The sequence below is a fragment of the Lolium rigidum genome, chromosome 5 (assembly GCF_022539505.1).
Source record: "Lolium rigidum isolate FL_2022 chromosome 5, APGP_CSIRO_Lrig_0.1, whole genome shotgun sequence".
Lineage (NCBI taxonomy): Eukaryota > Viridiplantae > Streptophyta > Magnoliopsida > Poales > Poaceae > Lolium > Lolium rigidum.
Genome location: NC_061512.1, coordinates 79,452,882 through 79,466,804, shown reverse-complemented (window position 1 = coordinate 79,466,804; position 13,923 = coordinate 79,452,882). Strand labels below are relative to the sequence as shown.

The 13,923-nt window shown below is 51.7% G+C and overlaps 1 protein-coding gene across 1 annotated transcript; it reads right to left on the bottom strand.

The window, feature by feature from the left end:
• Positions 1–582: 582 nt before the first annotated feature.
• Positions 583–8,923, bottom strand: LOC124653942 (acyl-coenzyme A thioesterase 13-like). The gene is made up of 3 exons (XM_047192998.1): positions 8,627–8,923; positions 8,208–8,351; positions 583–876 (listed from the first exon to the last, which is right to left on the bottom strand). The coding sequence occupies exons 1-3, from the start codon at positions 8,894–8,896 to the stop codon at positions 736–738; spliced, it is 555 nt and encodes a 184-aa protein (XP_047048954.1). The 5' UTR covers positions 8,897–8,923; the 3' UTR covers positions 583–735.
• Positions 8,924–13,923: the final 5,000 nt, after the last annotated feature.

The following is a 13,923-nucleotide window of genomic DNA, read 5'->3' as shown; positions in this document are numbered from 1 at the left end:
TGTGCTTGTAAACTAAACGATAATTTAATTCCGCATTCATACAAGATAAATCCGCAAGAGTTTGTAATTGCCTATTCACCCCCCCCCCCCCCTCTAGGGGGCATCTCGATCTTTCAAAGAGAAAGTCAACACGTGAAAGAAGAAGAGCACACCGAAACAGCGGTGGCTAAAAAGGGGGGCAACATCAATTTTTAGGCTTAATTGCGAAAACCTGGATTTGAACTCGAGACCTGGGCTCTGATACCATGTTAAGCTTCATGCACTAGCCACTTGAACCAAAAGTCCGAACTGATGGAAAGGGCTAGGCAATCCACATATACACTTCACAACAACAAAGACAATGTTCCTTGCTGGAACTCAGTTAACAAAGCCATCAAAATCCCCTTTAATCACTTCCCAAAACATTTGATAACACTCGGTGGGGACCCATCTACCCCCGAAGCTATATTATGTTCCATTTGGATGATAGTTTCTTGAACTTCCTTCTCCACGAAGGGAGATCCTTCTCTTTGAGGTAAAAACTTGGGGCACATCTTCCACCATGGACTCGTCCATGGGAAAGAAATTGGTAACCGGATAACCGAACAAAATTTTGAAATAATTCCCATATCTTTGTTTTTTGGTAGATCATGCTTTCGTTTCCAAGACAAGTAGACAACATTATTCTATTACATAGAGATTGCCAAGTAAACAAGGGCAATTACAGGCCTCCAGCTTTACAAGGAAAGGACACCTTCAAAGTTTACTAGACGGACCAAGATACTTGGAGTAGCGGGCTTGAGCAATGATTTTGCCAGATTTCTTCTTTAGTTCCACAGTAGCCACTCCTACTGCTTTTCCAGCACGCAGAACCTTGGCCTCGATATCAATCTCTTCCTACAATTGACAACATAGGGTGTCATCATTATTGTACAATACAAGAGAACTTATGCAAAGAAACATTGATATTCCAACAGCTTAACTTCTGTCTCAAGATTGACATGTTCGTCCATACACTTTAGAATAAAACTGCAACTTGGTTAGGTTTTAGCACTAGAGAATTTTTAACAAGAATTATAAACTAAACAAATCTTGGTACACCAAAACTGATAATTAAACGGAATTTTCCATGTATACAACAATTTATCGTCTTCAGTGGCATCTCTATCTGGTGCTCGCAGAGTGCAGTACAATTGTTGAATATAGCAATTATTGGCTCTTGGTGAATATACACTATGTTGGGCTCACTGTCAGTCATCAAATTTCAACACAGCAGCACTAGATAATGTAACTGAGCTTATCTACTCTATTATCTATATACCAATAAAAAAGCACCACTCACGTTTGACACAACCGAGCCTGTCTGTCCGTAATACTACATCCAAGGGCTCTCAATTAAGTGCAGATTACAGAAAAACCAGCCTTAGGTAGTCTTTAATTTTCCCATTAACACCTAATCGCCTCCCTATTCTCGGCTTTTCTCCATTGTTCACCGGTGTTGGACACAACAACTTTGAGTCCTGGTACTAGTTTTAACACATATGAACCTTATTGATAGCGTGCCCCATAGCAAGAGATTCCAAATAAACTAAGTATAAAAATTGACATGCATATTTTGAGTTCAGCTATCTCAGGTGCACCTGAGAAGAAATGATATTTGGAAAGTGCTCAGAATGCATTAATTTTCACTCTTTGGTGTCAGGAACACTCTATGTGTTCATATACTGCCAAACTGACCTGCATATTATGCCATCCATTTCGTTAGAGAATTTCACTGGTTAATGCAAGAAGAGTTCAGTGGACAGGCTCAGTTTCATCGAAGCATAATTTAGCACCTGATGTTCTTATCTAATTTTTTGTGACTTCATTTGTATCGCCAAGATTTAAAAATATATGTAGCATTGTAGCAGCATATCATTCGCATTAGTGGGAATTTGGATAGCCATTTTGTGGAAGGCTTGTTGTCTGCACCCAGAATCTGGTGGCCATTCTTGTTGGGACCTGATCCAAGCTACCACCCTAACATGCTTATCTTCCAGGCCGTAAGAATTGAGTCATAGCTTTTGTATTTCCACTGCTGTTAGTGAAACTGTTATGACCGGTCTGGTCTACCGCCTGAGGGGGCCCATTGGCCCAACCGGCCAAGCTTAGTTAGGGGCTTAGCCCAGTTAGCAGATTAGGGTTTCGCTAGTTCTCTTATATATACAAGTTGTAATAGGCTAAATCAAGCAAGCAATAATCAGATATCATTATTGCCGACTCCCAGAGGAGTCGGCCTTCTCCTGTCCGCGCCGCCCAAGCCCTAGCCGCCGCCACCGCGAGCTCGCAACGGCGCCCTGCCGCCGGCGCCGCCTTCCTCCCTCTCGCTCTCCGCACTTCCACCCCTACAATCTACGCCTCGCCTCGGTAGAACCCTAGTTTCTACCAATTTGGTATCAGAGACATCTACGATCATGTCTTCGGGCCAGATCACCGCCACCTCCGCCGCCGCCTCCGAGACGCCGCCGGCCTCCTCCGCCGCCGCGCAACTGCCGCCGCCCTCCACGGGCGCCGCGGCGCCCCTGGCAGATGTCGCCGGCGCCGCCCCCCTCCTCTCGCAGCAGGAGCTGTCGACGGCCATCCGCGACCTCGCCACCGCCGTCCGGGGCATCCGCCCGTACCTCATCGGCACGCAGGGGATGACTACGCCGGTCCCTGTCGCCACCCCTCGGTGCATACCCGGCCGCGCCGACAGCCCTCCCCGGCCAGGGAGCGCCCACTCCGCCCCCGGCCTCACCGCCGCCACCATGGGCGTCCTGGCCGCCGGCCCCCAGCCCGGGCCCCGCCTCGCTGGCCCAGGGGGTGCCCATCCAGCGGGTCCAGTTCCCGCCATCGCCCTCCCGACTCCCTGCGTGGGTGACCGCGACGGAGCCCCCGCCGATCCACTCGGCCGCACCGGCGCCATCCCCCGTCTACACCACCGCCGGGGACCCTCCGCGGCCGTCCTTCCCAGACCCGCCGCCCGCCCGCTTCGCCGAGCCGTCCGCTGGTCGCGCGGAGTACCCCGCCCAGGGCGCCACCGGCCTCGCTCCCCCACGCTACGCCAAGCTGGAATTCGCCACATACGACGGCGTCGAGGACCCCTCAGCCGGCTCAACCAGTGCGAGCAGTTCTTCCGGGGACAGCGTACCCTGGCTTCGGACCGGACGTGGCTCGCCTCGTACCACCTCCGCGGCGCCGCCCAGACATGGTACTACTCCCTGGAGCAAGACGAGGGTGGCATGCCTCCATGGGACCGGTTCCGTGAGCTCTGCCTCCTCCGCTTCGGCCCTCCAGTCCGCGGCAGCCGCCTGGCGGAACTTGGGCGTTTGGCGTTCACCACCACGGTGCAGGACTTCGCCGACCGCTTCCAAGCCCTCGCCTGCCATGCGCCCGGCGTGACGGGCCAACAGCGTGCCGAGCTCTTCATTGGTGGCCTCCCGGACCATATCCGCGTGGATGTCGAGCTACAGGCCCCGCGGGACCTCCAGACGGCGATGCACTACGCGCGCGCTTATGAGCGTCGCGCCCAGGCGGTTCAGCAGACGCCCCTGACCCGCGGCGCCCGCGCCGCCCGTCCTCCTCCTCCGGCCGCGGCCGCCACCCGCCCCGCCCCACATGGACCGGCTGGCCCTGCCCCCGCGCCTACACGCACGTTCCGCCGCCTCACCCCGGCGGAGCAGCTCGAACGCCGCCGCCTGGGACTCTGCTTCAACTGCGACGACCCATACACGCCCGGACACGTGTGCCCTCGCCTCTTCTACCTGGAGACCGTCGACGTCAAGGAGGGCGACCCGATGGCCGGGCCGGTTGCCGCGGCATCCGAGATGGCCGGACCGACCGACGCAGCTGCCACGGCCTTCGTCGTGTCCCTCCACGCGCTCGCCGGCATCCGCCACGAGCGGACGATGTTGCTTCCGGTCACCATCCAGGGCGAGCCCCTGGTGGCGCTACTGGACACGGGGTCTACGCATAATTTCCTCCCCGCCGCCACTATGCGCCGCCTCGCGCTCCAGCCGACGGGTGGGGATACCCTCCGCGTGACCGTGGCCAACGGTGACCGCCTCCACTGCCATGGGGTGGTCCAGCACGTCCCCCTTACCATCGGCGACGAGCACTTCGTCATCACGTGCGCCGGCATCGACTTGGGCTGCTTCGACTTCATCCTTGGCGTCGACTTTCTGCGGACGCTCGGACCCATCCTCTGGGACTTCGACGCCCTGACGATGACCTTCTGGCGCCAGGGACGCCACATCCGCTGGGAGGGCCTTGGGGGCACATCTCCCGCGCCGCAGCTCCAGCTAGTCTCGGGGGCCGACGACGCCGACCACCCCCTCCTGACGCACCTCCTGCAGCAGCACGGCGACATCTTCGAGGAGCCGCAGGGCCTGCCGCCCCCACGAGCATGTGACCATCGCATCCACTTGCTTCCCGGGTCGGCGCCGGTGGCCGTGCGCCCATACCGCTACCCCCGAGCTGCGAAGGACGAGCCGGAGCGCCAGTGCGCGCTCATGTTGGCGGCGGGCATCATCAGGATCTCCACGTCCCCGTTCTCCGCGCCGGTGCTCTTGGTGCGCAAGTCGGATGGCACGTGGCGATTCTGCATCGACTACCGCGCCCTCAACGCCCTCACACTCAAGGACAAGTTCCCGATCCCGGTGGTTGACGAGCTGTTTGACGAGCTCCATGGCGCGAGGTTCTTCACCAAGCTCGACCTCCGCTCGAGCTATCATCGAGTGCGCATGCACCGGAGGACATCGCCAAGACGGCGTTCCGGACACACCATGGCCACTTCGAGTTCGTGGTGATGCCCTTCGGCCTCACCAACGCGCCCGCGACCTTCCGAGCCACGATGAATGATGTCCTTCGCCCATACTTACGTCGTTTTGTGTTGGTTTTTTCGATGATATCTTGATCTACGACGCATCATGGGCGGAGCACCTGCAGGCATGTCGCCATCGTCTTCAACGAGCTTCGAGCGCATCGACTTCACCTCAAGCGCTCGAAGTGCTCGTTTGCGACGACCTCGGTGGCCTATCTCGGTCACGTCATCTCCGCCGACGGGGTGGCCATGGATGCGGACAAGGTGGCAGCGGTCGCCGCCTGGCCGACGCCGCGTTCACCCCGCGCCCTCCGCGGGTTCCTGGGGCTCGCCGGCTACTAACGGAAGTTCATCCGGGACTTCGGCCTCATCGCCTCGCCGCTCACGCGCCTGCTGCGGCACGAGGCCTTCGCTTGGGACGACGAGGCTACCGCTGCCTTCGAGGCCCTCAAGGGGCCCTCACGACGGGCCCCGTTCTCCAGATGCCGGACTTCGACAAGCCGTTCATCGTCGACTGTGACGCTTCCGGGCGGGGTTCGGTGCCGTCCTTCACCGGGGTGACGGGCCGCTCGCCTACTTCGGCCGGCCGTTTGTCGCACGCCACCTCAAGCTTGCGGCGTACGAGCGAGAACTCATTGGCTTGGTCCGGGCCGTCCGCCACCGGCGCCCCTACCTATGGGGGCGCTCGTTCCGCGTACGTACGGACCACTACAGCCTTAAGTTCCTCTTGGACCGGCGGGCCGTCGACGGTGCCCCGAGCACCGGTGGATCAGCAAGCTGTTTGGCTTCGACTTCACGGTGGAGTATCGTCCGGGGCGCCTCAACACGGTGGCCGACGCCCTGTCCCGCCGCGACGCCGATCCCGACGCCACTGAGGGCGACTCGGACGGACACCTGCTCTGCATCCGCTCGGGTCCCTCCTTCGTCCTCTTCGACCGCATCCGCCAGGCGACGGTGGCCGCGCCGGATGCCCAGCTGCTGCGGCAGCAGCTCGACGCGGGTGAGTTGGACGACCCTTGGCGCGTCACCGACGGCCTTCTCCTCCACGGGCGCCGCGTGTTCGTCCCCGACCATGATGACCTCCGCCACCAGGTGCTGCTCTTGGCGCACTCCGCCGGTCATGAGGGTGTCCAGAAGACCCTCCATCGCCTTCGCGCGGATTTCTACATCCCTGGCGATAGGGCCATGGTCCAGGATTGGGTGCGTTCGTGTGAGACGTGCCAGCGCAACAAGACGGAGACTTTGCGTCCAGCCGGTGTCTTGCAGCCGCTTGACGTTCCTTCACAGGTGTGGGCCGACATCTCCATGGACTTCATCGAGGGCCTTCCGAGGGTGGGCGGCAAGTCTGTCATCCTTACGGTGGTTGACCGCTTCTCCAAGTATGCCCATTTCATCGCGCTTGGCCATCCCTACACGGCGGCGTCTGTGGCCCGCGCCTTCTTCGACGGTATCGTCCGCCTACACGGGTTTCCCTCGTCCATCGTCTGTGATCGAGATCCGGTGTTCACTGGGCACGTATGGCGGGACCTCTTCCGCATGGCTGGGGTCCAACTCCGGTTCGGCACGGCGTTCCATCCTCAGACGGACGGCCAGTCCGAGGTGGTCAATAAGGTGATCGCCATGTATTTGCGCTGTGTTACAGGTGATCGTCCTCGCGCTTGGGTGGATTGGCTTGCATGGGCGGAGTACTGCTACAACACCTCCTACCACTCCGCTCTGCGTGCCACGCCGTTCGAGGTGGTCTACGGTCGACCTCCACCGCCTATCCTACCGGTGGATCCATCGACAGCGCGGACGGAGGCAGCTGGCGAGCTCATCCGCGCTCGCGACGAGATGCTGGCCGAGGTGCGGCAGCGTCTTGTCCAAGCTCAACGAGTCGCCAAGCACTACTATGACGGGCGACATCGGGAGGTTGAGTATGCGGTGGGTGATCGGGTGTGGCTTCGCTCGTTGCACCGCTCTCATCGGTCCCTCGACCCGCGTGCCAAGCGTAAACTTGGTCCGCGCTATGCGGGGCCCTTCATCATCGTCGAGCGGATTGGGACCATGGCGTACGGGCTTCGGCTGCTCGGGAGGGGCTCGCATTCACGACGTGTTCCACGTGGGCCTCGCCGAAGCCCTATCGCGGTGCCCCGCCGGTGGCCACTCCACCACTTCCGCCGACGGCCGAGGGTCGTCCGCTGCCCGGTCCCGGCCAAGGTGCTCCGCGCTCAACTACGTCGTGATGTGTGGCACTTGTTGGTGCGGTGGGAGGGCCTTTCCGAGGAGGAGGCGACTTGGGAGCCCCGCGAGGAGTTCCGAGCAGCATTATCCGGACTACCAGCTCGAGGACGAGCTGTTTGCGCGAGCGGGGAGAGATGTTATGACCGGTCTGGTCTACCGCCGGAGGGGGCCCATTGGCCCAACCGGCCAAGCTTAGTTAGGGGCTTAGCCCAGTTAGCAGATTAGGGTTTCGCTAGTTCTCTTATATATACAAGTTGTAATAGACTAAATCAAGCAAGCAATAATCAGATATCATTATTGCCGACTCCCAGAGGAGTCGGCCTTCTCCTGTCCGCGCCGCCCAAGCCCTAGCCGCCGCCACCGCGAGCTCGCAACGACGCCCTGCCGCCGGCGCCGCCTTCCTCCCTCTCGCTCTCCGCACTTCCACCCCTACAATCTACGCCCTCGCCTCGGTAGAACCCTAGTTTCTACCAGAAACATATCAGATAACTGTGAGAAAAATGACCACACATCATCCGCCTATAATGATGTTGGATTAATGTTCCATTAATTGAGCCTTTAAATTCCTTATTGTCACTTACATGTTTGACAAGATTTTCTGAATTTTGGACCATTCATACATCTGCGTAGTGCTTAAAAATGAGTCGTTCAAGAGGTGTTACTTTGGTAACTTGATCATCAGGCCATGTTTAGTTTTAGAACGCAATCACTGTTTTCATTGGTTATTAACGAAGTTATATTGAGATCGTAAATCATCTGGGTTACACAGATAAAAAGATAATGGCCATACTTGAGCACTGTTGCCATGTTCATGGTTGTATTTAAGTGTTTCCTTACTAACAGTCACATACTTTTGCAATGAGGGGGGTAATGAGAGTTAGATGATGTCTATTTACAACAACAACAAAAAACAGTAAAACTTTAACACACTAATAATGATGGCCCTCACATTGTGAGGGCCACCTATAGTAGTTTCTCTGAAATAATAAACTACGCTGAATTTAGGTTTGGTGTTCGCCAACATTCAGGCACAACAAACAAGCATACAATTATGATATAGCAGTTGGGTCATGGGGATTATAAGTAGGAAATACAAAGAAAACACCCCATGTAAATTGATCACGCGCCATGCATTCACACCCAATTCGTTAAGAAAGTCACTCACATCCGAAAATGCAGCATCCAGGTAGGAGATGTTCATCTCTAGTGGCGAGCCCCTGGTCTGTGCCCCAGCGGTGTAGAAGACAGCAGAGCCCACCAAGTCAACCAGCGACGCGGTTGCACCACCGTGCAGGAAGCTGCCCGAGTTCTGCGATTGATCAACACCGCAACCATCAGCGGGAGGCAGCACAACTCGTGTTTTATTGAACATTTAGATGGTGAACTACGCAGGTTTGAGTGAATACTGAAGCAAAAGGCTAACTCAGTTATTCTGAAATTAAGTTGCTCACCTACAGTGGGAAGGCAAAGTTGCCAATGAAATTGAAATAGATGGGGAAGCTATGCTGGGGGTACTACTGAAGTAATTAGCAAGCATCAAGCAGGAATTGAACGGGGAAGGGGCTAGATCTGCAGGAGGCTCACGAGGAGACGGGAGGGGACGGTGAAGTGGCATAGGAGGCGACCGGGCTCGACGGCGTGGACGCGGATGCCGCAGAGCACGAAGGCGTCGTAGAAACCGGAGGGCAGCGCGTCCACCTGCTCCGTAGGCAGCGACTCCCCCGCCGCCTCCTCCAGTAGCCGGCGAGCCTTCTCCAGCGCCGCTGACGTCGACGCCATCGGCAGGTCCGCTACCACCGATTGAGAAAGAGGAATGGAGATACAAACTGCGCCTTCCTTGCTGTCAGTGACCATTGTACTACAGTACTACTGCTTTTTTCTTTTTCTTTTTGATTGATTAACGATATAGACCCTCGGTACTAATGGGCTGAACATCCACTGAAGTATAGGCATCCGCTGACTGAAGTATGGGTAGCTTGGGCTGAGATTTTGAGCCGGATGGTCGGGCCAGGCCGGAATTTGGGCCGATGCAAAACATGGTTTAAGCCGCTTGGGCCGGCCCAGGCTTGGGCCTAGATTTTCTACCTCGGGCTTTTTTGGCCTGGCCCGAAGCCTGGCCTGGCCCGAGTTTTGCCTAGTTATAATTCCAAGTAATGAATGTATGGGAAGAGAATGGGAGGTACAAGAGCATCCCACTAGTCTTTGCCCCTCCCTTTCCTCTCGCCCACCTCCGCTCCTCTTGAGAGTCGCCAGAGAATACCCGGCTCGCTCCCGCTCCTCTCCGACGGCGTTCCCGACCGGCGTGGAGACGGATGCGTAGCATGTGATGTACAAAGTAGGTGTAGGTTTAGGGTTAGGGTTATGGTCCGTTTGGTGTTTGCCTAGGTTGCGTATGGTGTGGTGCCATTCTAGAGCTCGTCCTCTACGCCGGCGAGCAGTGCTGAGACGCGGAAGACTTGGTTCCCAATTCGATGTCCATGGAAGGCGGAGGCAGAGATCAAGTCTGGCCGGAGCTCCTTCCCCAATAAGATCGCAGTCTCTTGCCGAGCAAATTCTCGCGAATTTGTTGATTCCTTTCTCTCTCTTCTTCCCATCGAGGTGATGGTGGAGGAGGTTGGCGAGGTAAAGCTCTATGGTCATCTGCAAGGCTGGAAGTTCAGCTGCTGCACACTTCAGCGGCCCTTCGACATCCCAGTGTTGTCTTCCCGTCGACTCATATGGCCGAATTGCGGCCGCTCTAAGCTATGACGTCTACGATAGGTCTTTGGGTCTCGTGCCGGCGTCATCTCACCTCTAACCTCCCGGCTGGAGTGCCAAAGGGGGGCCCTTCAGCTCCACCAGCGCGGCTTTCTTCGGTGACTTCATCCCAAGTGGTCTCATCCCTGGCGATGGAGTGGCTGGCCGACCGCAATTGGAAGCTTAGGCGCGAGCTCGGTGGTGATGGCTTGATTGTTTTTATCTATTTGTTCTAGAGTCCTACTACCTCCAATTCAAGGAATAAGACATCCTTTTTTTACGTGTTTTTTGTTTGACCAAAAATTACTTTAAATATATAAAGATTGTTTGTATGAAATTAGCATTTTTAGAAAATGATTTTCAGTACGAATCCAACGGTGCTAATTACATATAATAAAATTAAAATTTTATTGCTCAATTTTTATGGTCAAAGTTCGTCTTGAAATACGTGTGCGCCTTATTCTTTGAAACGGAGGTAGTATTTGTAAAAGAGGAGGACTTGTCTACCGCTCTAGTTTTCTTGACGTCCTCTATGTAATTTGTATCAGTGATGATCTTTATTAATGCACCATCGGGTCCTTCAGGACCCTTCTACGTTCCAAAAAAGAGAGCATTGCACCGGTGCCCTAAAGGCGCTTGTCAACTGTGTCTGAATAATTATTTAGGAGCGCCGACAGAAATTACTAGCGTGCCTCCCAAATAGATCCCTCAAACACATATTTAATTTAAAATAGAGAAATAAAATGTGATGTCTCATTGTGTTGGAAAACGATTTTAAAATGTAGGTCTCGGTACGTTGTGTCAGTGAGAGATGGGTTACTTTATGTGATAAATTGTCACATAAATATGTGGCAAGTTGTCATATAAAGTAACCCATCTCTGTCCAACACAACACACGAAGACTGTATTTTAAATCTGCTTGCAGCACAAACTAGCACGATATTTTGTTTATTAGAACTGTGCACAAACTGTGATGTCCTCTTGTGTTGGAAACAAAATTGAAAATGCAATGCCTTTGTATGTTGTGTCAGTGAGAGATGTGGCATTACTATATGCGACAAGTTATCACATGTCGTAATATCGCATCTCTCCCTAGCACAACGCAAGAAGACATTGTATTTTAAATATGATTGCAACACAAGTTGGCATGACATTTTATTTGTTAGAATTATGCATAAATGTGTTTGGTTTGTGTGACATTTAGCAATGAAGACTATGTCGACGCCTCGTATAATAGTTTTCATAGCACATAGTCTCACACATAAATGTTTTATGACTACTAATTGTTTTTCTTGAGCCCATACACTCAATACATAAATCTCACTCATCATAAATTTGACGGATCTTCTTCAACTTATCCTTGTTCGCATTCCCAGATTTCAGAATATCAAACGAGGTGTATTCCAACGTTTTCTCCTCTTTTAGTTTTTTGTTTTCATCCTCACATATCTTATTCTCTTCTAGCAGCAAATATCTGCCCTTCTTCATTTTGCGTAACTCATTTTCAGAATTGTCCGCACCCTTCTTCAATTTTGCATACGTTTGCTCTATTGCATGCTTCACGGTGGCATCTATCCATTGATTCACTTCCCTATTTAAACATGAATGTTTTATTTCACCTTGCCCTTTTCTTCAACCATATTCCCGTACATGCCCCACAAATAGGTCATTGCATGTTGGCATGGCAAAAACCACTGAGTATCAGCCCAACCCACAAACGCACAATTGATACCATCTTACAAATATGAAATACTGATGAATTTAAGCTATTTTTTCTCCGTACTAAATTAAAACAATGTAGCACATCCCTAGCACACAACTACTTACTTTTTCTTTGAAGTAAGAGTGTCGAATCGATGGTGGAGCTGACTGGTAATGATTTTATTGCTTGTTGTTACCTTTACTTAAAAGTACTTGTAAGTTATCTTTAAATCCGAAGCAAGCATAAAAGTAATTGTTTTTAACAAGTTATGAACAAAGTAAAATAAATTAAACTAAAGTAAATGAGACTATGTGAATGATAGTAAAGTAACTGAAACTCTAGGGGTAAAGAATTCTAGAGGAATGTTGATTTTGTCTTTTATATTTGTATGTGTGTGGCAAGGTTCCTTATATGGATGCTCCTAGAAGCACTGTTTCACATCCCTCATGACCACTACCTTATCCCATCGCATGCCGCGCAGGTTCAGTAATTAAGGGTTTCCTCATGGTCATGGTTATAGGTACTGGTCATTGTGATCCTCGTATGTACATGATTGACAGAGGATACGGATTGATGTCACATGTACGCCCACGTACAGCCAACCATATACTACGATGATTCGTACCAACGTCCCTTAGGCAAATATTTCGTGGTAACACACAACATAGTTCATATGAACCAACACACCACATTTATTAAACAATCAACAAACTTCATTTAATTTCATAATTTGGCTAGGTTTATCCATTTCCCCAAGTACAAATAGATCAACTCACACATGGAGGCAAATAACATCATCATGAATGATGTGGACATGAATACCTTGAATACGACCAAATATAATACACGCATATATATTTATCAGGTGATTTCTAGTACTACATTCAAAATATATTATTCTATTATTAGAAGCAAAATATATTATTCGATTTGTTGGTGGAGTTCGTGCTTGACGATCCGACTACACGTGCAAAGCTCGTGCGCCAATGCAATCGCTAGGACAATCTCCGGGAGTTACTGAGCACGATCAGCCTAACCAGTAAGGGTCTTAATTCATACCTGAAATCGAGAACAAGTAAGAACTAAAGATGCAATCAGAATATTGCGAATAGAGATGAAAGCTTGATTGATAATGGTGGGATTCCGAATAGGCGGTCTTGTTCTGGACGTTGGCCTCAAAAGAAGTACACGTAGTTGCAGCAATTGGCTAACTTTTATTCTAATTAAAATCCAAATTCTAAACCCTAGATGAGCTAGCTATTTATTAAGAAGTTACGTGGACACAGCAGACACGGCCGCCGCCTGGAAACCCATGCGTCTCGCGTCGCCTGGCTCCAACCTTGTGTCGCTGGGCCGTTGATGTCGCTGGTCCTGTTGCATGGGCCGACCCCTCCTATTGCAGCTGACTCCAAGCCATATAATTACGGATGGATTGGCAGAATTCTCACAATGGCGTGGTCGGTTTATGCATGCATGGTCTCAAGTCTTGAACTGCATGGTGCTATGCATGGCTCGCTAGGCTAGTACCAATATATGAACCCAAATCGTCTAGCTTGAATCAAGTGCATGAGGTAGTAACGGGTTGTACATACACACACATATGCCTGCATGTGTCTATGCATGTACGTTTCCTTCCAACACTTCATCTTAACTATTTGCTTGTAGAAATCATATGTAATTCTGCTCGACTTGATCTCACATTTTCACCCGAGGTTTGTACGTATCTCTTTTATTTCTGCATATTAAAAATGCAGATGTAGTAATTTTGCTTTTAATAATAGAATAATATATTTTGAATGTAGTACTAGAAATCACCTGATAAATATATATGCGTGTATTATATTTGGTCGTATTCAAGGTATTCATGTCCACATAAATGAATCTATGGATGTAAAATGGGGGGTCGAATGAATAAAATATGAATCCAACTCAAGGTTAAGGATTACAACGAGATGACCAATGATGATGATGACGAAGATCGATGTCCTAGCCTCCAATGATCCCAAGCAATGGTGGTGATGGATCCCCTTCGGTGAGTTCCCCCTCCGGATCCCTCTCGGGGCAGGTTTAGAAGTTTTTTGGTGGCTCCGTGTCTCGCCTCTCAGTGTCTCGCTTCTCAGTTCATCTTCACGGGGTAAATATATTTGACGAGGTGACATCAACGCCATGGTACGGTTAGATGGTATGGGCAGCCCTGGCCGTAATACAAGTCCTCAAGTCTTCTGTGAACGCCACTTCACGATTTTTCCTTGGCTTGGTGTGGGTTGTTGTTGGAAGGTCTTTAATACTCCAAATCATCATTATTTCGCCTAGATATGGTTACTTAATTGGTTGCAAATCCTTCTCTTTATTTCCAAGATCATGTGAAACAAATAGAATAGGTGTGCACATGTCGTTGCCTATTCGACGGTACCCCGGAGGAGGGATCCTCACGAAGGGGGGA

Coding starts and splice junctions, on each gene's coding strand:
- LOC124653942 (XM_047192998.1), bottom strand. CDS start 8,896: ATGGTCACTGACAGCAAGGAAGGCGCAGTTTGTATCTCCATTCCTCTT. Junction 8,352..8,626: donor CCGTCCCCTCCCGTCTCCTC/GTGAGCCTCCTG, acceptor GATCAATCGCAG/AACTCGGGCAGCTTCCTGCA. Junction 877..8,207: donor TGGATGCTGCATTTTCGGAT/GTGAGTGACTTT, acceptor TGTCAATTGTAG/GAAGAGATTGATATCGAGGC.